A 22,831-nucleotide genomic window follows, 5' to 3' on the forward strand; every position below is an offset into this window, starting at 1 on the left:
TTACTGGATACAGCTGTTTATGATTTCTTGTTTTCAGACTCCCAATTGGATACCCACTGAAGAACAATCCTAAACTTACAACCATGAAACTGTCATACCTTGTACCAGAAACAATACAGATTACAGTAGAAAGTGATGAAAAACTTATCAATAAAAGGCAGATAAATGTATTGTCAGTGATAGTCATTGCAACTAAAGTAATACATTAATTTGCACATCCCTTTAATAGTTTAAAAGGCATTTCCATACATGTGGTACATTGCCCATTGCTTAAGGTTCCCTGGCCACATCATAATAACAGTAAAAATATAACCACGATTTATACAAAGCTTACAGCAATTAATAAGCAGATAAAAATATGCCTTATTCTCAACTGTTAATTCGTAATCAGAACATGAAAATGCTTGCAAGAACATAAGAACATTGCCTAGAGTTATGCCTCAACAAATGTTACTGTGATTTTATTCTGCCAAGCAAACTTATAACTATGCACTATGAATTAATTATAAAACAATAGATTTTGAACTTTTAATGAAACAAAATTGCATTGTTACATTGCAGGTACTAGGTACATTGCATCTAGGTAGAAATGGACTTTTTGCAACCCTTGGGGCCAAAATGTGTCTTTGAGTATTTTGCAGTTGATTTAGAAGCAAACATTTTTTTTTCAAATCAGAAAAAATTGGATAGGGCGAATCCGAGAAACAAAAAATTAAATTGGTGTGGCCTTAGATGTAAACATGTAATGTTTAATGTTATGGAGAACAAATATCGTGTAATCTGGAATACATCTACTGCTCTAAGTTGTCATCGTTGTCTCCAGGTGTCGTGGCATCTGAGACAGTCAGTGCAGGTGCACTTGGCAGCTCCACAAACACCCACTGGATCACATCAGGTGTCAGAACATCTGCCTTGATGTCTCCCCTGTAGGACAATAGAGCCATAGAAATACATATATATTATGTACACTTTGTCAGAAATCAACCATGTAGGGAAAGGAAACAAGTTTTATCAGATAACAGACTCACTGAAACATTTGCATTACAGCATTGTAACAAGTTAGAATTTAGGGCCTACATCATGTTTGAGCAAATATGAGTCAGACTGTCAAATATATGTATTCCACAAATTCTGTTAATAGTAGCCTGCTTAACACAATAATATCACTTTCTGAGAAATCAACTTACTTTTACAAAAAAAGGAATCAAACAACAGAACTTTCTGGGTACAACAATTTTGAATTTTGGATGTCAGAGGAGATTGGAATCCAGGGTAATCTGGAATTGTCCTGTGGGAGAATTGGAATTCAAATCTGCCCTATACCTTGTATTCATTGTAGGAACTACAAAATGTAAGGCACTGTTGTGGCTTAACAAAGAAAAGGTATCAAGCCCCCTTGTACTAACAGTAAGCAGGGGTCGAAATACATTTTGGGGCCAACTTGCACTGGTGCAGATGGAAAAAAAAATAGTTGCACCCCCCAAAAGTAATAGGAACACAACCAAAAGTACATGTAGTAACTTTAATAGCATCCAATATTTGCTTACACTACTAACCTACTAAAGCGACATAACCTCTATTAATTACAAAAAATGAAGGAAAACTACATGGATTCTGGTTTTGTTGAACAAAATTTGTTCCCTTTACAGTTCTTTATTGGGTATTTCTACAGGTTGTAACAGCGGATAAAGCAAAAAATAGTTGCAGGACACAAAATTTACTTGCACCAAGTTGCACACAGAGGGGTATTTCGACCCCTGAGTAACTATTGCGAATACCTGTCAAGAGCTGCTACTGTCTGTGAGAACAAGACACAGACAAAGAACTCGGCTGCCCTCTGTAGGAGGAACTGTGCCGTCTTGGTGATCCTGTCACAGAACCCCCACTCATACAGGATGTAACACACCACATGGTGGAAGGCATCAGGTCTGCACAGGTATACATGTACAGGGAAGTCAGTACAATGGACCTATCACATTGTTACGTCACAGTTTGTTTACCGCAATGAATGCCGGTCAATTGACGTTTATATTATACAGGGGTGCGTAGCGCCGTGTGTGTTTGTGTAGCGTTAAGCCAACTAAATCGCCATTACGGCATGTAATGCTGTGTCAAAAAAACTAGATGCAGCAAAAATCAAAGAGACTTTGAAATGATCTTTATAAACAAACTGTGACGTAATAATGTGATAGGTCCATTCCAGCGTTGGTTTTTAAGTACATTGTAGATTTTGGTCCACTTTCTGGTATGACTGAAATTTAACTAAAAGTCTTGATAGGAATACTGTATTTTATTTTTATTCGCATAAGCAAAAGTTCCAGTCTGAGAAAAATTGACAGTGGCAGCAGGTACAGTAAAAAGAAAGTTGGCAAACTATTTGTTCATGGTACATGTAAATGGTAAGTTCACGGTATAGAACTGAGCGTAAAAAACGCAATTTGAAAATTGTGAATTTCAGTAATTAACAGCCATTGTCCATTTGATATTCTGTACTTAATAACTGTTACGTCAATTACTAAATCCAAATTCACAAATCACATTAATTTTTTAGAGCCAAGACGAATTATTTTATTAGTGTCATCTTGATACTTACCTTCCATAGAGGAAACAGAACTCCTCAGACATGGACCTGGCCACCTCCAGCCTGCTGACGGCCCTCTCCACACGGTTACACCACTCACCAGGGTTACTCTCCTCACCATCACTCATGTATGTAACTTACCTTCCATAGAGGAAACAGAACTCCTCAGACATGGACCTGGCCATCTCCAGCCTGCTGACGGCCCTCTCCACACGGTTACACCACTCACCAGGGTTACTCACTCCTCACCATCACTCATGTATGTAACTTACCTTCCATAGAGGAAACAGAACTCCTCAGACATGGACCTGGCCACCTCCAGCCTGCTGACGGCCCTCTCCACACGGTTACACCACTCACCAGGGTTACTCTCCTCACCATCACTCATGTAACGCACAAAGGAAGAGTCCATGTTACTGGGTTCAGACCTACAGGAGGGAATAATACATTCAGCATGTCTTCTAGATTCTTTTTTAATTGACTCGACAAAAGTAAAGGGATTGACATACATATGGTCTCTACAACTAGGATCAAACAAAGCTAAGGCCACATGAATTTAATTAGTTGGTTCTCGGATTTGTCTCTTCCAAAAAAAAAAAGATTCTGGTTCTGACAATTCAAATATGATCATATTTTGCCCCCTACAGTTGAGGAAAGTCCTGCCTATTTTTTTTCCATTTATCAATGCAGTGGTTTGATTAAAAGCTCAGAAATATAGTTTAAATATTAATCCAGCCTTTTGTGTTGACTTCATGGCTCCTATCGTAGCATTTGGGGCTATAATAGGATGCCTAGGCCTGTTTTTATTTTCATTTTTTTAGCTCGCCTGCTCCATTATTTTTCTAGAAAAATCTGTTAACCAAGAAATTAAATTGGTGTGGCCTGATGAAGACCGAAAAATTTGATCGAAAATTTTGGTGAGTGTAATTTATTTGAGTTGGAGAACAGTTTTTGAATTTATCACTACGTAGATTACCAACTCAGATGAACTTTCGTGCTAATGACCAAGTGTTGTTATACCTGATAGACTCATGGTCAAATTCAGGTGACTCCCCGGAATCATACGTCACGTGGACGACTTCATACACGATCCTCTTCTGTACCCTCTCAACAGTCAGGCTGCCGGTCAGTTCCTTAAGGAGGTCACCTCTGTCCTGGCTGAAGTCTTGCAGCGCTGCCAGGATGGAACACACACTCAGGTCTGTCCTCCGGGTAGTCAGGTACTCCTGCCAAATACACAGCTTATACAATATGGTAGACAGGTGAGGTACATCATGGATAAAATAGCATGAAACATCTAAAGAAAGGCCATGAAAGTTTGTGTTGGTAGTTAGGCCACAGCAAGTAATTTTTATGGATGACATCAGCGCGCGCATTGATTTTCGCCTGATTTTGGAAAAAAAACAAGAAATTTTGTTGCCTTCTGAATGTGGTCAACATACCAAAATGGGCAATGATGTCAGTAGCTACATGTATGCTGGAATGTGGATGCATATGGTAGATGAATATGAAGAGAGGAGACAAGAAAACGCTCTGATTTATTGTCTTTTACTATTAAATTATTGATGCAGCAGTGTATTTCATTCCTTTTGTACGTGTTTCCACTGAATCAAAACCATAAATTGTACAATGATTGAAAACTTTTCAAAGTTGACTGACAAATGGATGCTGTAATAGTTGGCAGTAAACTTGACACAATAGAATAGACATGTAGGTATCATTTCTTGTTTAACAAGATTTATTATGTCACAATTTGAAAATGTAGGAACCTTGTTTTTTTTCCCTATCACATTAGATTTGAAGTCTGCGGAGGATGCCATCCATAAAATTTACTTGCTGTGGCCTTACTAAAAGTACATGTTTAAACTTAAAGTTTTGTTCCAGCACAGTGAGACCATGAGGCTATCACTCAGTGTTGATGTCACACTTCTGAGAACAATTATTTGTGTTGGAACAAAAGTTTTTAACTTTAAACATCTAAAGAAAGGCATCGATTACATCATTTGTGACAGAACTTATACCACTCGACATAGAACAAAGAAGATAATTGTAAATGATCACTGCAAATGTTGTACAATGGTACATAGTTCCCTCAGGTACTAACCTCTGGTGATATGTAGTTGTCTACCTGACTCTCCTGTTCCCAGTCATCTAAGTCCTCATCCTGACGATTGTCATCATCAAGTAACTCCCTGTGATGTTCCAGGGCACGTGGAACAATGTCGTTCAGAAAGTCCGAAACCTGCAAAAAAAAAATTGTACGGTTCTTCGTGGCAAATGTGCAGATTTTGTCACATGCAACACCAAATTTGACTGAGCGTTTGGACACAGTATTCAGACAATTAGCCAAAAGGCCCGGTGGGCATCACTCCACTGTACAGTGAGGAAAGTCGTGTTTAATGTCCTGCTGGCATTCCTGGCACAATATTTTTCAATAATTTCATGTGACTTAATTAGATCATAGACCACCAAATTTTTTGGCCTGCAGTAGCATATAGTTACTTCCACATTTGTTGGGTTTCGCTGCGGTGTGATGCGTTGCACAAGAAATACCCCCAAATCGTACCTAATATAGTATACAGCCCGGTGTTATAATACATTGTACATGTAGATGGTACTGTATGTGCAGAACAACAATTGTTGTGCTCCGCAGGACAAGGGGTATAAGGACCTTTCCCAAGGGCACAACATCCAACATGTCTGGGGATCGAACCCGGGACCTTTCAGTTCTGAGCTGAATGCTCTGAACATTTCGACTTAATATTTGATACATGTGCATGTACCTATTAGTGTATAGTATATAAAGCCTTACCTGCTTAGATTAAGCCTTTTGGCAATGTACATTTAGGTCAGATAGCAGGGAGTAGTTTGAAATCTCAACAGTCACATGAGCATGGTAAATACCTGTTCTCTAACAGCCAGAAACACATCTTTCCTGATGGAGGACTTCGTGTCCGTGACACCACTGATCTCTGCCAGCTTTCTGATGACTGGAAGAGGGAGGGCTGCCGCCAGATGATCGTCCACCGAAGACGGCACATGGACAGATATCCGATGATCACCCTCTTGGTTCCCTTGAGCAATGTCCTTGCCTTTCAAATGGAGGATTGGAGCGTTGCTTTCGATGTACGAAGCCTTGAAAGGGAAGACAGCGAAAACATCAGACGTTTCCTTCATGGTTCTGCCGCTGAAGCCGCCAAGTTGGACGAGAAAGCTCTGCTTGGTTTTGTCGTGGTAACCGATCGCACAGAAGGAGTTCACTAGGTCCGACCTGCCGTCCGCGGCTTGGCCTTTGGATTGTGCTTTAGACCAGATGTACTTCTCGGAATTGGAGGCATCCAGGACGCGTACTTGGTCACAGTCTTGACCGAAGTGGCCACTTATGATGTAGATGTGTTTAGTGACAGGGTCTACGACTGCACCTGCACCGTTACATGGATCAGGAAGTGAGCCGCTTGGGTTGCCTTTCTGCCACTGACCTGCAGACAAGTTTTTGAAAAAAGTTAAAGTCTGCCCTGCAACCATTGGCATGGTACTGGTGTGTCAATTTAACTCCCATACTCTTTTCTCAATTGCTGAGTGCTAAATTATATAGCAGAGAAAGCAGTATGTACCATTTTTGGGTGCTATAGCAGAGAAAGCAGTATGTACTACCATTTTTAAAGTCTTTTAAAATTGGTATGACTTGGCCGGTGATCGAACTCGTGTACCAAATACAAGACAAGCAGGAAAGAATCAGATGCTTTTGACAATTTCAATAATATCTAATTGACTTAATGTCAGCTATTAGGCTTAACAAGTGTTGGGAATTTTTAAAATTAAGACTAAAGAGGCTGTGGCTATTATATACTACTAAGGCAAAACTTTCTATGGATTCTACAAGTATGACTGAGATTTCTTATGTCCTATGAATTAACAACTGAAGAAAGCATTGCTGATATTTATTGGAATGTAGTCACTACTGATTATCAACGGTTGTAGATATGAGGTGAAAGGTACATGAAACCTTACCAGTGCTCAGATCCAGGGTGTAGAAGTCATTCTGCATCTGCTTGGTGTTTCCAAACATGTAGAACATTTTTCCATCCAGTTCACAGATGCTGACAGCATATCTGGAACAATTAAGATTTTTTACAGTTGTAAAACTTGCACAAAAATTCACCAATTCACTAGAACATCTACTAGAGTATCATGTGTTTAGTGGTTAGTGACCCTGCCTCTAGAGGTTGGGAGTTTGAATCCCGGCTGTTGTTGCTCACCCCACATATGCATGCACACTTCTGGAAAGGGTCACAGTCCTTAGTACTGAACATTAAGCTGTGGTCCACTGTTCATTGTGCTTGTCAATAAGGGAATTTCTTTCAATTGGTACTATGATCCTGTTAATACTGCACATACGTGGCGTCTGTCTTCTCTGTCACGACCAGTGGAAGATTAGCACTTCAGTGAGCTAAAACTGGATCGAGATCAGTGTCCTTTCCATCTAGATCTAGATCAGTTTATCAGCACTGATGATGCTTGATTGTTTATGTTTATGTTTATTAGGAACTCCATTAGTGAAAACAACACTTCCTTACTAGTAGTAGTTCTTCTAGGAGTCCTGTACATCAAAATAACATCATGATAAATACCACATACATGTACTATAATTACACTATACAACACTACAATGTAACAACCACACACTATTTACTTAATAGCTTACAATATATGCCACTACAATATAACCATTGAACTACTGTAACAGAACATACAATGTAGGAGATATGAGTTGAATATTGCAGAACCTATCTACCTTGGTGCTGGTTCATCACCAGAGGTTTTAGTTTTACTCCAAGTGAAGGTCTTCAGATCCAGCGTCCAGAGGCGCCCCTGGCGGGTAGGACCAGTACTCCAGCGGTAGGTGTGAGCCTTGTTGGCTGACTCGTCCAACAGGAAAACTGCCTCAAAGTTACGGGGGATGTCACCGGACGTCTGGTAAATTAGGTAAAGAAGTAAATAATCATGAAGAACGAAAATGCTGATGCCATTTCTTAGACTAACAGTTTCTGAACTATAGTACAATGTACAATGCTAAACTTTATTCCAACACAAAGAGTAACACAGTCACACAAGACTGAATGACATAGTCAAACATCTTCTATGCCTGTGATCTTGTTACTAGTAATACTAGATCATGTTTTTTTCTTACTTGTAAATACATGTATGTATTTTTTTATATTTGTACCCCATGATGACATAGATTTCAAATTTCTGCTTTTGTAACATGTTACATTTTATAATGTTTACCAAAGGAAAACATTGTTTCTGCTCTGTTTTTTCTTCTTCCGTTCCAATCACTGACCTGGTCACTGACCTGACCCAGACCGTCTGTCACCATGGTAACAGGTGTTGGGTTACATCATGTTGCAATTCTATAGTAGGAAGGATTTAGACTCCTGTCATCATATATGAATGTGTTTGAGTATGAATTAACTGAGCAGACCATGTGCGAAGGTAAACATTATGCATTTGTTTACTTAAGTTAAGGATGCATTTCAACTCAAGCCCTTAAGTCTTTTAATAATGATCTTCAAACCTTAGGATGGCACCATCTGGGCTTGTCTGAGTCAGTCATGTCCAGGATGAAGACAGAGGCCTTGTACTGGTCATCCCATGGGTACATCCTCTCTCTGTGCCCGTTCAGGAAAATGATGTAGTCTCCAAACTTCATGCTGGGGCAATTCGGGCTCAGGACAACAGGGGGCGCTCCGGCAACCTCCAGAGATCTCCAGGACACTTCCTTCTGACCTTGTAGCGCTGCTTCATCAAGGTCAAGACATCGGACCTTCTCAGAACAAGCAAAGTACTGTTACATTAGCAGGAAATGAAACACTTGTACACACATTGTAATGGTCAAACATTAAGCAAAATATGTATATGAAAATTCTGCTGTTTCGTTTTCATTACTCAACTGGATAGATTTTGAAAACTGTCAGACGTTTCAAGTACCATCCAATACTTTTTGGTTTCATTGAAGTAGCATCCTGTTACTACAGTAACTTTTCATCAGTGACATGTCTGATAGTTTTCAAAATCTATCCAACTGCTTGCATTGAGTACCAATATACTTGTATATCTCATTATCTAGATAATTAACCTTCATCCACAAACCTTTTCTTTAATCTTTTAATTAAGCACTGCATATTAGCACCAAAGAATGAAGTTTGATACTAGCTATAGCAACATATGAAATGATAGTTGTTACTGCAATTAGTTATGTTTACCGAAGGAAATCATATTGTTTTTGCTCTGTTTCCTCTTCTTCTCCAAACCAATAAGGTCAACGACCTGAACCAGTTGTCTGTCACCATGGTAACTAGTGTTGGGTTACATCATGTTGCAGTTTTATAGCAGGAGGGATTTAGACTCCTGTCATGAATGTGTTTGAGTAACAGAAGTAACAGAGCAGACCATATGTGAAGGTAAACATTATGCATTTGCTTTGCAAATGTTACCTTTCTAGTTATCCTCTGTGTTGCTTAAAACAACAATTCAACATTTGAAATCACTGACCTGTTTGCCCGTGACAAGGATGACCCTGCTCCCCAGGACATGAAGACTGCGACATGGTGAGCGTACCGTCCCCCTCACCACTCCAACATGGTCATCCTGCCTCACCTGCACACTTCTCCACTCCATGGGCAGGTGGTCAGACGGTCCCAACAGTCAACTGTGGAAGACAGAACTGAGTTATTATATATTATATTGACTATCATTGATGACAGTGATTGAAAGTCTGTGTATTGAATTATGTATGATAACTAGAAATTAAAGTAACATTTGCAAAGCAAATGCATAATTGAATATAGAAATTTTATGGTGACAGGAGTCTAAATCCCTCCTGCTATAAAATTACAACATGATGTAATCCAACACTAGTTACCATGGTTTGCCCTGTCATGAGATCAGAGGTTAAGAACAGCTCTGTCCTTGGTGCTGATCAAGGAATCTTGCCGTGATCTAGTTTTTGAGCAATACATTCTAAACTGTTAAAAGATAACAACAAGCTAGAGTATAATGTTGCTACTTCAACCTCTGACTTTTTCCACACATTTTGAAAAAGTCGAATTCTCGCGATCGGTAAAAATATCATCTGGAATATATTGACAGAACTTCAGAAGGAAACGCTGCTGAGTGAGTGGAACGATTCCAACAAATTCTGTCATTCCACATGTGCTTTGGACGTGATGTCATGTCATGAAACTATGGAAAATCTTACAGATTATAGACGAGACGCAAAATACGACCACAGGTGTGACTTGGGAATAGAAAAAACTGCTTCTCTGAGTTCTAACCGTAAACGTTACACACGGTCAATTTTTCCTAGAAGGTGCGATGCCCGCGTAAGTGACCTAGGTCACAAAATACAAAATCATGTTACCCATTGACTCCAGGCCTTCTGTCACTGTTCAACAGTTATAATATTGGTTCTACGAAGAATATCGAGGCACATAAAACATACCAGGGGCACGACATCATTTTATTTCAGACAAAAGAGGTATTGAAATTTCTAGCTAGTTAGGTCAGTGTCAGATCGACAACCATGGTCACGTTTAACAGGTCACTGCTACTCCGCTGATATAACCAAATTAGGACGAAAAATTCTTACCTAGAAAATGGCACAGGATCGAGCTTTATCTTCCTTACAGCCCCCTATACCGCTGTCATATCGAAGAACGTACTGCCAAGCGTTCTACTATCAAAGAGATTTCCAGAGAATTTTGAGCCGAAGCTTCACTCAGACCGGTTTGTTGACATGTGAGGCTGACCTGAAGATTTCTGCGCGCTGATTGGCTGATGGCGATGATGTCATTACCATACTCGGGGGCTGATTGGTTGGGGAGTTGGCGCGCCCAGAATGCGGAAGTAAGGGAACTCTCTGGAAGGATCTAGACTTATGTGGGAGGGGCAATGACTTCTCCATGTGTTATCTAATCTCTGTAGCCTTGGATATGATATACTTGCCATCTTGATAGGGATATTACTTCAATTTAAAGCTCATTCTAGCCATCCGCGTTAATACAAAGTAATAATATTGTGCTTATGATTTATTTGGGAGAAAAAAAGATTAACACAATAATAAGCATAATGTTTACCTTTACTGGTCTGCTCTGTTGATTCTTACTTACATTCATTACATTCATTCTTTATTTCAGGTAAAAAACCCATATAACATGTACAATACATCATTAAAATAATACAAAAAAACACTACAGACATACAAGTAAAACAGGAAGAAACCTAAAAGCATAACAAACAGTAGGTCTTCCGAAAGAATGAATTCCTGTAGAAGGCATCGGAATGAATTAAGCGACAGATTGTTGCGTTATTGGAGGAAAATAACCTTTTTAGAAAAGAATAACAAATTCTCCTCCTCCTGGTTTCAAAAGTGTCAATATAGTTACAGACAAACATTTCACTCGCGCTGCAACGCCGAGGCAGATTCATTATGATTCTAAAACAATTGTTATAAGCCACTCTGCACTTATACAAAACACCAGAGCTTACAGAGCTCCATAACTGAGCGCCATATAGCTGGGCGCAATACGTCATGAACAGGTGTCTCTTAACAGATGGAGAGCAACAGAAAAATTTGCGGTTGATACTGTTAGCACGACTATAAAGACTCTTCAGCATAGCAAGTACACAATCATCGTCACTTAATGTGGTATTTAGATGTATACCCAAATAGACAAATGAGTTTACGTACTTCAGGTTGGTACCGTATAGACTTACAGATGGCAATGGAAGCTGAAGTGGCAAACGAGTACATGGGAAATACATACAGAAAGTCTTATTAGTATTAAACAATATGTCATTACCATGGCCAACCACTTCACAAATCCCAACCAATCTCTGTAGAGATTTAATGCTAGGGCAAATCAGACATAAGTCGTCGGCATAAAACAGGTGGTTGGTGATGGACCCACCTACATAACAGCCCACCTTGGCATTGTTTAAGCTTACACTCAAATCATCTATGTATACATTAAAAAGATATGGGGACAATAAACTACCCTGTCGTACTCCGTTAGTAACGGAGAAGCTCGGTGAAAGGACTGTACCCCATCTCACAAACATTCTTTGATTCGTATACCAGGAAACCAAGAATCGAACTAGATATAGCGGAACATTTCTGTCGATCAACTTTCTAAACAGTGTCCAGTGGTTTACGCGATCAAAGGCCTTAGAGGCATCCATAAAGCACACAAAGACAGGGGACCCTAAGCCCCTGTAGTACTCGATAATTTGCTTTAACATAAAAACACACATGTCAGTCCCATGTTTAGGTTTAAAGCCAAATTGGGAATCAGACGTCAGAAGAAAAGGCTTCAGACGATTAAGCAGGAGTGCCTCTAGGACTTTCGATAATGCCGAAGTGATCGCAATTGGTCTATAATTGTCAGTACAAGAGATGTTGCCAGATTTGTTTTTTACGACGGGAACAATAATAGTGTCTAAAAGGCTACTGGGAATAAAATACATTCATATATATCATTATATGGTGACAGGAGTCTAAATCCCTCCTACAATAAAATTGCAACACGATGTAACCCAGCACTAGTTACCATGGTGACAGTCTGGTTCAGGTCATTGACCTATTTCTTTGGAGAACAAGAAGAGGAAGAAGAAACAGAGCAAAACCAATGTTTTCCTTCTGCCAAAGGTAAACTTTATAAAGTCTCCAAGGACCTTTACTGGTTAACTGCTACATTGGTACCACTAGACAAATATGACCCGAAGAATGAAATTTACATTCCTGACCATATGATTTTCATTTCTACCATATTGCACAACATAAACTGTAGAGTGTACTTTCATCTTAGTATATCTGTAAATATTGACACATTACCAGACAATAGATAAGGTTAGTTCTCTTCAGTTTATTTCTCTGAAGAATATTGCAATGGACAAATTCCATGACTTAATAGGTGCAAAATTAACATTGTACAACACATTAAATAAATGTGTGACTTAGACATGACATAAGCCAATGTGTAGGTCCCTGCATTTCTTGGTTCAGTTATGAAGTGACAGATTGATGACAAACTAGTGGATGGCAAACTACTTTGAGAATGGTAAGTAAGGCATCACATTTCTTCACTATAATTGCCTTAACAACAATATTCCAAAGGCAACTACTGAACTACTCTGCAGGTAGAACAGTCATTGTAAAAATTTTGCAAAATATACTCTAAGGTGGATGCCCCTAGAAAGTCTGTTAACTTGTTATAAGGCCACACCAAGTAAATTTTATGGATGACGTCCTTTGGAGACCCTAAATCTAATGCGAGAGGGCGAAAAAAAAACAAGAAGGGCCGGGCTAAAAAACAAGATGCCTAGATTAGAAATATACTAAGAGACGACAAATGTTAGGACACAAATTGAATGAGGTGACACAGTGTAACAAGCAAGAAGTCTTTTATTCATCATCAAAACAGCAATAAATCAGGTGGAACAGCAGTTGTCGTCCTGTCCTGTTTTTGCGTTATGGGTTTCACGTCAATCTGACGATTTGCGGCACTGTCGTGACTCTTTGGTCATAGTTACAGGAAGCAGAATTTCTTGTTTTTTTTTCTAGGAACAGGCCAAAATCAATGCGCGCGCGGATGTCATCCATAAAATTTACTTGGTGTGGCCTAACCACTGAACAAAACTGGCAGTCATTTGAACAGAAGTTTGCATGTTCCATTTCAAGTCACTGGCAGGTCACTTGGTTGCAGTGCTAAAGGGATTTAAACAACTAAAACGTTTCTCTACAATCATGATGTATCCATGTCGTCCTGTTGTTCCTCCCTCTGTAGAAGAGTCTGTGTGACCCTCCCGATGGCCTGGGCTGTGGTAGACGTGGGGAAGGCATCAACAAACCTCTGTCCCTCCTCCAGACTTCTGGTGAGCTGGGGGTCCAGGGGAACACAGCCTGGGGGAGGAAAAGTGGAGTGTAAGATGCACAACTTTTTTTCTTCATTTTAAACTTGTGCTCTTGATCACTGTTGATCTGGTTTAAGGTGCCGACCAAGGTTTTTAGTCATGTCTTCATCTTATTTTTAAAGTTTCCCCAGACTCAATAAAGATAAACACAGTTTCTACTTTCTTGTGATTATTAAAACATGAAAGTTCTTATTGCCTTCGACAAGAAGGCTATGAAATTGTTTTGGCACTGTTTGGCAGATTATGCATGATAAATTTTGAAGGCATGGTCCAAGGTTCACGATTTTTGGCAGCCAGGTTGTCTTAGTGATAGGCATTGTCAAGATACACTATACTTTACACGCACACAACACCCACCAAAACAATATCACACTGTCGAAGGCACGAGCCCTCCGAACTCTAGTTTTCTAGATAAATTACAGTGACACAGCTTCCAGAGGCAGTCAGAATACAACATGTACTCACTCACTCACTCACAGTGTCACACTACAAGGGCACAATATAGTTTCACAAGATTGGCGTTCCCAACCTGATTTTTTTACCCAAGAACAGATACCAGATGCCTAGAGTGCAGATTCAGCACCAAGGAAAAAATTTCACTTTACTCACCTAGAAATGGAACATTGAACTGGTTGGCTAAAGCTTCACCTCCCCCTTTTGAGAACACATTGGTGCATTCCTGTAGGGTAGAGAGATTCTTATCAAACTTCTGACAAGTTGAACATACATTCAGCATGAAATGTTCAAACTCATGAATATCTAGGCAACAGGTCAGGTAGGAGCCAGCAAAAGTATATCCCACTCCTGGAAATCCATCTAACCATCATTTGTTCTTTCATGTGTTCTATTCTAAAGTTAAAACCTTTGACCCAGTGTTGACGTCACACTTCAAAGAAGCCACGTGACAAGCCTCTACTGGCTCAGTCTACTGAGGAAGACCAGAGTGACTGGTCGAAAGCTCTAGTTGTCTGAATAATCTTTTGTGTTGGAAGAAATGTTTAAACTTTAAACATGTAATAACTACCAATACAGACGAACTTTCACAATAGTATCCTACTTAGGGATGGGTACCAGTTCAGACGGACCGGTTTAAACCAGAATGACATTCCGAAAATCGAGTCCAAAAAAACCGAACATGAAAACTGGATCATTGGACCTAATGTACATTTTTGTAGATTGTACACACATCTTTAGATAATCTGGCCACGGCAGGTAAAGAAAATAACCCTGAATCAAACTAGATTGGCCTAAATCCATGTTTGTCTCTTCCTGTAACTGTGTTCAGCTTCAATATACAATATACATAGCAATCATTACATACAGTGCCTAGTACAACTTGAAAATAATATATAACTCACTAGTGAGCGACCTGTACTCGTGTTTCACGCTCCAAAATATGATATAGTGCTACTGTACAATAATCAGGTTTAGGTCCAGACCTGGACCTGATCCTCTAAACCTGATCCGGACCTGAACCTGAATTTTCTATACAGATCCTGCTCATGTAAACAGACTACCCAGAAGACTTACTGTACAATGTGGACACACAAATCCGCTCATGTTCTCGATGACCCCCAGGACGGGCAGTTTGGTCTTCCTGCAGAATGTCAGCTCTCGTCTCACGTCCCCCACCGCCACGCCCTGGGGCGTGGTCACCAGGACGGCACCGTCGGGATGGTACGGTCTCACGTTCTCTACTACTGAAATGTGTTCATCCGAGGTGCCTACAAACAAATTCAGTTTGTTTTTAGGTAAAACTTAGTTGTTATAAGGTAGGTGAGAACACTTTTGTTCCAACACCTTTTTGTGTTGGAAAAAAGTTTTACTTAAATGAAATGTAACTACCAACTTTCATGATAGACATTCAGGATGATACGATCTCATGTTTTACAGACAGACAGTCAGGATTACACATTGATCTCCAAGCAGGTGTTTTGGTGGCTGCAAAGACAGTATCAAATAGACCCATTCGACTTTCACGGATCGCATTAACTGCTTACGTCACAGGGGGGATATTTCGAATAGAAACTACGTCACAGGGGGGACATTTCGAAAGTTCCTTTCACATGTGACTGCATGCGTCACAGAACAAAATAACCTTAAATTGTTGTACGGAATGCCACCATACAAAGTTGGTGCCTGTTTTTCCTGTCATTTCCGCATATATTTCCAAGAAAATAGACACTTACCTACCTTTTAGTAAAAAAATGATCTACCAGGGGGGACACCGAGAGCGCAAGCTCCGTTCGACTTCAGCGTTCTAGAATGACGTTCTTTCGAAATGTCCCCCCTGTGAAGCAGATTATGCGATCTGTGAAAGTCGAATGGGTCTATTGGCAAGGCTGTATCCATTTGCCAGATAGTTACCATTAGGCCACACAAATTCAACTTGTTGGTTCTCGGATTCGCCTTTTCATTTTTTACTGATTTCAAAAAAAAAAAGATTCTGGTTCGGAATCAACTCAAAAATACTCACCAGGGGGTGTGTCTATGATGAGGTAGTCCAAGTCTCCCCATACCACATCTCCTATAAACTGCTTGATCATCGCTGTGAGAAAAAAAAATTGCATATTATGTAGATACTATTCAAGATATCCTAAAATAGCAAAAGGACAAAGAAGGAAGATTTTGGAAGAACATTTTAATTCACTTTATGTTTATATTCATGGTAGCAAAAGTTCTGAGGTTTGAGAAAAAGGAAGGTGTCCACGGAACTAGCATGATGTTACCCAACACCAGTTACCATGGTGACAGACGTCTGGTTCTGGTCATTGACTTTTTGTGTGTGGAACGGAAGAAGAGGAAACAGAGCAAAAACAATATGTTTTCCTTCGGTAAACATAAAAAATGGGGAACTACAGCATTTTAAAATCCTGACCATTTTTCTTGGGTCCTCTCCAGACCACAGCATCGTCTCTGTTCTGTAGCAGGAAACCGATGGACATCAGGGCCAGTCTCTGGTCCTGGTCTGGATAGACTGGCACCCAGCCGCCTGGGCACTGGTGCACGTCATGTCCTTCCACATCAAACATCCTGGGGATGCTGGGGCCACAGAGGTCTATATCTAGTATTCCTACCTGTAGACATACAGAAACAAGGTGAAAATGTACAGGGATAAACTGGCACCCAGCCACCTGGGCACTGTGGACATCATGTCCCTCAACAGCAAACATCCTGTGAATGCACTGAGGTCTATATCTAGTATTCCAACCTGTATAGAAACAAGGTGAAAATGTACAGAAATAGACTGGCACCCAGCCATCTAGTGGGCGTCATGTCCCTCCACATCAAACATCCTGGGGATGCTGGGGCCACAGAGGTCTATATCTAGTATTCCTACCTGTAAAATATGTACAAAAACAAGGTGATAATGTACAGAGATAGACTGGCACCCAGCCATCTGGTGGACGTCATGTCCCTCTACATCAAACATCCTGGGGATGCTGGGCCCACAGAGGTCTATATCTAGTATTCCTATCTGTGCAACACGTACAGAGACAAGGTACAAATTCTCAGATAGACTGGCACCCAGCCACCTGGGGATTGTTGTGCAACAGCGAGTTCATAGGCGGCGCCACTACTTAGTAACTACCCAATTGGCCCAATGGGTTCTGGACCTTTTGGCCGAATCGGTTGGTGTGCTGGTTGTGAGCGCGAGCGGCGCAGGTTCGAGTCAACCTTGAGTTACTCTGAACTCTTTAATAGACGTACCGGGACGTTTATTTTTTTTCGCCTCAAAATCCACCCGGTACATTCTTATTTTAGACGGTACGTTTATTTCTTTTTTCAAAATCGGAAAAGTTCCGGGAAAATTCATTCCATTGTCGGCACAAATTCCTGTGAATTGTCGATGAATTGTCGATCTCGCCATGATGCCACAAAGAAAACGCTGTCATTAGTAGAAAATCTGACACCCCGCTGGCGTTTCACAACAAAATTTTCAGATAAACAACTCCGACTATCTTTGTTTACATCGTGAAAGCTCCGATACAAAAACTCCCGCCGGCCGCCGCGAAGAAACCGCATGGTTGCGGTTTGACGCTAGTTTTCGGCAGCTCGGCGGAAAAATAAACCATCCCCAGAAGAAATGTTACGCATGAAAATAACAACTACAACTTGTTTTCCTCGTTGTATGAGTTTTTGAGGCCGTAAAATGTTTAAAATGGTTAAAATTTGCTCGAAAAAACGGCTCGAAAAGCCACGGCGAGAAAGACAAAATGGCCGACCTGCTTTTAGAATAACAGTGGTCAAAGGTCAAGATAGCATCCAAATGTATAAAACATGTACTAAGTACATATTACAGTGCTAAAACGATACTTTAAACGCATGAAAAATATTTTTCGGCTACAACTGAAATAAAAATTCACTTATATTTTAATAAGAATAATTTTCAAACATTACTGAGAAATTTTCCGAATTTATTGGTTTCTTGTGTAATATTGTTGTTTCTATGTATGTGCAGTTGGATGCTGTGATTGTAAAGATCCTTTACATTGGGAGAATCAGATGAGATATTAGAGATTATCACGCTTAGTACCCGAGTGTCTCTCAAAAATTGTTTTTGAGTGGAGTTTATAGACATGATCACATTTTTATTTGTTCAGCTGTGTCAATATGTGATTTGTTTGGGAAATAGGATTTGGTTTAGTTTTTAATATACTTTTATTAATGTCAGTAAGTACATCTTTGGAATAACTTGCTCCAAGTTCCAGGTAGTAAATACATGTACAGTTTGTATCATGTATTTTTCACTTGTTGAACTTGTGGAAGCACCGTTGGCCCCCGGTTACAATGGGTTAGGGGTCATCCGGGGAACCTATGCCCAATTTTTTCAAAATTAGGGTGCTAATAGAACTTTTTTTTTTAATCTTGAACCTTTCTCCTGCCTTATACATCTGCAATTGTACAGAAAATGTAGAACTGAAGTTGCAGGAAATGACCTCCATTTGTGTTTGGAAAAGACAAAATGCTGCATTTTGTAATCTTTTAAAAATTTCAAGACTGACTAATTGACTTACCCCCGCGATTAGTTTCATCAGGTTGGTAAGTCACTGAGTAAAGAGACTCTTTTTACACAACCAAGACTTAGTCTTTTATTCAGTCGAAGTTTCGGTGACCATCTGTCACCTTCCTTAGGGCAATTCTGACTGGTTCACATTGCACTGCAGCACAGGTGTCACAGCACTATAGCCTGTATAATATTATTGTACGTTTGGGAATGCATCTGTAGCAGTGGTCACCAAAATGTTGGCTGTATGAAAGACTTTGTTATGCATAAAGAGTCACTTTACTCTGATTGACTTAATGTCAGCTTAAACTATCAGGCTTAAGTGTTGGGAATTTATTTTTTAATTTAGACCTAAGAGGCTATGACTATTAATACTGGGCAAAACTTTCTATGGATTCTACAAGTGTCTGACCAAGATTTGTTATGTCCTATGAATTAACAACTGAAGAAGAACTTGCTGATATCTATTGGAATCTAGTACCAATTATCAAACGTTGTAGATACGAGGTAAAAGGTACATGAAACCTTACCAGTGCTCAGATCCAGGGTGTAGAAGTCATTCTGCATCTGCTTGGTGTTTCCAAACATGTAGAACATTTTTCCATCCAGTTCACAGATGCTGACAGCATATCTGCAGAACAATTCAGATTCTTTACAGTTGCTTGATTGTAAAACTTGCACATAAATTCACCAATTCACTAGAACATCTACTAGAGTAGCATGTGTTTAGTGGTTAGCGATCCTGCCTCTAGACAAAAAGGTTGGGAGTTTGAATCCCGGCTGTTGTCGCTCACCCAACATGCACTACTGGAAAGGGTCACAGTCCTTAGTATGGAACATCAAGCTGTGGTCCACCGTTCTTTGTGCTTGTCAAAAAGAGCTACGGAAATTTACCTGGTACAATAAACCTTGTAAATACTGTACATATGTGGCGTCTGTCTTCTCTGTCACGACCAATGGAAGATTACATGTTAATAAGCTCTTCAGCTAAAACTGGTTCAAGATCACTTTTCTTTCCATCTAGACCTATATCTAAATTTATCATCACTGATATTAGATTAAAGAATATAGGAGATGAGCTAATACCTTTGACCCAGTGTTGACGTCACACTTCAAAGAAGCCACGTGACAAGCTTCACTGGGTCAGTCTACTGAGGAAGACCAGAGTGACTGGTCGAAAGCTCTACATGTAGGTGAGAGAATTTTTTGTGTTGGACCAAAACTTTTAACTTTAAACAATATAGGAGCTTGAGATGGATCTGAGTAGAATATTGCAGATCCTACCTTGGTGCAGGTTCATCACCAGATGTTTTAGTTTTACTCCATGTGAAGGTCTTTAGATCGAGTGTCCAGATGCGCCCCTGGCGGGTGGGACCGGTACTCCAGCGGTAGGTGTAAGCCTTGTTGGCTGACTCGTCCAACAGGAAAACTGCCTCAAAGTTACGGGGGATGTCACCGGACGTCTGGTAAAAGATAAGAAGTGACTGAGTTACTTAGAAAATTGACAGAAGAAATCATGAGGGAGGATGAAAACGCTATGCCATTTCTTAGACTAACAGTTTCTGAACTATAGTACAATGTACAATGTTATACTTATAACACAAAGAGTACACAGGGATCAAATTTTCTACACTATGCACGTCTTTAAAATAACAGACTGTCCCACTAGAATGAATGACATAGTCAAACATCTTCTATGTCTGTGATCTTGTTACTAGTAATACTAGATCATGTTTTATTCTTACTTGTAAATATGTATTTTTTTTATATTTGTACCCCATGATGACATAGGTTTCAAAGTTCTGCTTTTGTAACATGTTACATTTTATAATGTTTACCAAAGGAAAACATCGTTTCTGCTCTGTTTTTTCTTCTTCTGTTCCAATCACTGACCTGGTCACTGACCTGACCCAGACCATCTGTCACCATGGTAACAGGTGTTGGGTTACATAATGTTGCAATTTTATAGCAGGAGGGATTTAGACTCCTGTCACCATGAATGTGCTTGAGTAAGAATTAACAGAGCAGATAATGTGTGAAGGTAAACACGTCATGCATTTGCTTTGCAAATGTTTACTAGTTGAGGATGCATTTCAACTCAAGCCCTTAAGTCTTTTAATAAACTTCAAACCTTAGGATGGCACCATCTTGGCTTGTCTGAGTCAGTCATGTCCAGGATGAAGACAGAAGCTTTATACTGGTCATCCCAGGGGTACATCCTCTCTCTGTGCCCATTCAGGAAAATGATGAAGTCTCCAAACTTCACGCTGGGGCAATTCGGGCTCAGGACAACAGGGGGCGCTCCGGCAACCTCCAGAGATCTCCAGGACACTTCCTTCTGACCTTGTAGCGCCGCCTCATCAAGGTCAAGACATCGGACCTTCTCAGAACAAGCAAAATGCTGTTACGTTAGCAGGAAATGAAAGACTTGCACACATTATCATTAGTCAAACATTTAGTAAAATATGTTATGAAAATTTTGCTGTATAATCGAATCTTTTCATTACTCAATTGGATGGATTTTGAAAACTGTCAGACAGACTACAAGTAACATTATGAACTGATAGTTCCTACTGGAATTACATGTAGTTATGTTTACCAAAGGAAAACATTGTTTTTGCTCTGGACCAGACGTCTGTCACCATGGTAACTAGTGTTGGGTTACATCATGTTGCAATTTTATAGCAGGAGGGATTTACACTCCTGTCTGACCATGAATATGAATGTGTTTGAGTAACAGAAGTAACAGAGCAGACCATATAAGCGAAGGTAAACATTATGCATTTACTAATTGCAAATGTTACTTTTCTAATTATCATCTGTGTTGCAACAATTCAACATTTGAAATGACTGACCTGTTTGCCCGTGACGAGCACGACCCTGTTCCCCAGGACATGGAGACTGCGACATGGTGATCGTACCGTCCCCCTCACCACCCCAACATGGTCATCCTGTGTCACCTGCACACTCCTCCACTCCATGGGCAGGTGGTCCCAAAAGGCAACTGGGGAAGACAGAACTGAGTTATTACATGTATATATAGTATTGACTATCATTGATGACAGTGATTGAAAGTCTGACTGTGTATTACTACTCATTGAATTATGTATGATAACTAGAAAGGTAACATTTGCAAAGCAAATGCATAATGTTTACCTTTGCATATTGTGCTCTGTTAATTCTTACTCAAGCACATTGTACATATATGGTGACAGGAGTCTAAATCCCTCCTACAATAAAATTGCAACATGATGTAACACAACACTAGTTACCATGGTTAGAGAAGGTCTGGTTCAGGTCATTGACCAGGTCAGAGGTCAGTGTTTGGAAGGGAAGACGAAACAGAGCAAAAATAATATGTTTTGCCTTTGGTAAACATATTAATATAACCTATGTGGCCAAATAGTAGCCAAGATCTCATTGAAAAATCATGTTATAAGCATCAAACCATACATATAATATTTTATATACTATGTTACATGTTGCCCTGTCATGATATCAGGGGTTAAGAATAGCTCTGTCCTTGGTGCTGATCAAGGCATCTTGTCGTGATCTAAATTTTGAGCAACACAATCTAAAGTGTTTCAGATTGAAAAGATAACAACAAGTTAGAGTATAATGTTGCTACTTCATGCTCTGACTTTCTCCACGCATTTTGAAAAAGTGGAATTCTCGCGGTCGGTAAAAATATCATCTGGTAAAACGTGACAGAAGGAAATGTTTAGTGGAACGATTCCAGTAAATTCTATCATTCCCAAAATTATGTGCTAAATTGTACGTGATGCTATGTCGTGTCATGAAACTACGGAAGACCTAAAAGATTATACACATGTATAACGTTACGATATGCAAAATATGATCACAAATAGGACGTGGGAATAGAAGACGATAGAAAAACTGCTTCTCTAAGTTTAACGTTACACCCTATTTTCCGTAGAACGGCCAATGCCGACCTGTGACCTAGGTCACAAAATCATTTTACATTGATTCTACGCCTTTTGTCACAGTTCAACAGTTATAATATTGATTCTACGAAGAATATCGAGGCACATAAAACATACCAGGGGCACGACATCATTTTATTTCAGACAAAAGAGGTATTGAAATTTCTAGCTAGTTAGGTCAGTGTCAGATCGACAACCATGGTCACGTTTAAACAGGTCACTGCTACTCCGCTGATATAACCAAATTAGGACGAACAATTCTTACCTAGAAAATGGCACAGGATCGAGCTTTATCTTCCTTACAGCCCCCTATACCGCTGTCAT

General features: G+C 39.8%; 3 protein-coding genes across 3 annotated transcripts; all 3 read right to left on the reverse strand.

The window, feature by feature from the left end:
- Positions 1-21: 21 nt before the first annotated feature.
- Positions 22-9,290, reverse strand: LOC109483966. The gene is made up of 10 exons (XM_019787116.1): positions 9,137-9,290; positions 8,160-8,408; positions 7,377-7,555; positions 6,593-6,693; positions 5,486-6,060; positions 4,686-4,823; positions 3,602-3,807; positions 2,854-3,009; positions 1,779-1,928; positions 22-924 (listed from the first exon to the last, which is right to left on the reverse strand). Exons 1-10 carry the CDS (start codon positions 9,260-9,262, stop codon positions 792-794), a joined length of 2,013 nt encoding a protein of 670 aa, XP_019642675.1. The 5' UTR covers positions 9,263-9,290; the 3' UTR covers positions 22-791.
- Positions 9,291-13,352: 4,062 nt separating this feature from the next.
- On the reverse strand, positions 13,353-16,654 carry LOC109483903 (cytosolic Fe-S cluster assembly factor NUBP2 homolog). Its single transcript, XM_019787043.1, has 5 exons — positions 16,434-16,654; positions 16,032-16,103; positions 15,086-15,279; positions 14,165-14,234; positions 13,353-13,544 (listed from the first exon to the last, which is right to left on the reverse strand). Exons 1-5 carry the CDS (start codon positions 16,585-16,587, stop codon positions 13,387-13,389), a joined length of 648 nt encoding a protein of 215 aa, XP_019642602.1. The 5' UTR covers positions 16,588-16,654; the 3' UTR covers positions 13,353-13,386.
- Positions 16,655-16,817: 163 nt separating this feature from the next.
- On the reverse strand, positions 16,818-21,113 carry LOC109483900 (host cell factor 2-like). Its single transcript, XM_019787040.1, has 4 exons — positions 20,695-21,113; positions 19,848-20,026; positions 19,089-19,194; positions 16,818-16,895 (listed from the first exon to the last, which is right to left on the reverse strand). Exons 1-4 carry the CDS (start codon positions 20,779-20,781, stop codon positions 16,818-16,820), a joined length of 450 nt encoding a protein of 149 aa, XP_019642599.1. The 5' UTR covers positions 20,782-21,113.
- Positions 21,114-22,831: the final 1,718 nt, after the last annotated feature.

The sequence above is a fragment of the Branchiostoma belcheri genome, unplaced genomic scaffold (genome assembly GCF_001625305.1).
Source record: "Branchiostoma belcheri isolate BF01 breed outbred unplaced genomic scaffold, Haploidv18h27 scaffold67, whole genome shotgun sequence".
NCBI lineage: Eukaryota > Metazoa > Chordata > Leptocardii > Amphioxiformes > Branchiostomatidae > Branchiostoma > Branchiostoma belcheri.

Bases quoted from the DNA above. Each gene is read 5' to 3' on its own strand.
- LOC109483966 (XM_019787116.1), bottom strand. From the start codon at position 9,262: ATGGAGTGGAGAAGTGTGCAGGTGAGGCAGGATGACCATGTTGGAGTG. The intron at 7,556-8,159 runs GTTTGAAGATCA...CTAATTTACCAG, and splicing joins CCAGATGGTGCCATCCTAAG to ACGTCCGGTGACATCCCCCG. The intron at 6,694-7,376 runs GTAGATAGGTTC...TAATTGTTCCAG, and splicing joins GGTGATGAACCAGCACCAAG to ATATGCTGTCAGCATCTGTG.
- LOC109483903 (XM_019787043.1), bottom strand. From the start codon at position 16,587: ATGTTTGATGTGGAAGGACATGACGTGCACCAGTGCCCAGGCGGCTGG. The intron at 16,104-16,433 runs GTCAGGATTTTA...TTTTTCTCACAG, and splicing joins GAGAGGACCCAAGAAAAATG to CGATGATCAAGCAGTTTATA. The intron at 14,235-15,085 runs GTAAGTCTTCTG...TCTACCCTACAG, and splicing joins TTGTGTGTCCACATTGTACA to GAATGCACCAATGTGTTCTC.
- LOC109483900 (XM_019787040.1), bottom strand. From the start codon at position 20,781: ATGTACCCCTGGGATGACCAGTATAAAGCTTCTGTCTTCATCCTGGAC. The intron at 20,027-20,694 runs GTTTGAAGTTTA...ATCTTTTACCAG, and splicing joins CAAGATGGTGCCATCCTAAG to ACGTCCGGTGACATCCCCCG. The intron at 19,195-19,847 runs GTAGGATCTGCA...ATTGTTCTGCAG, and splicing joins GGTGATGAACCTGCACCAAG to ATATGCTGTCAGCATCTGTG.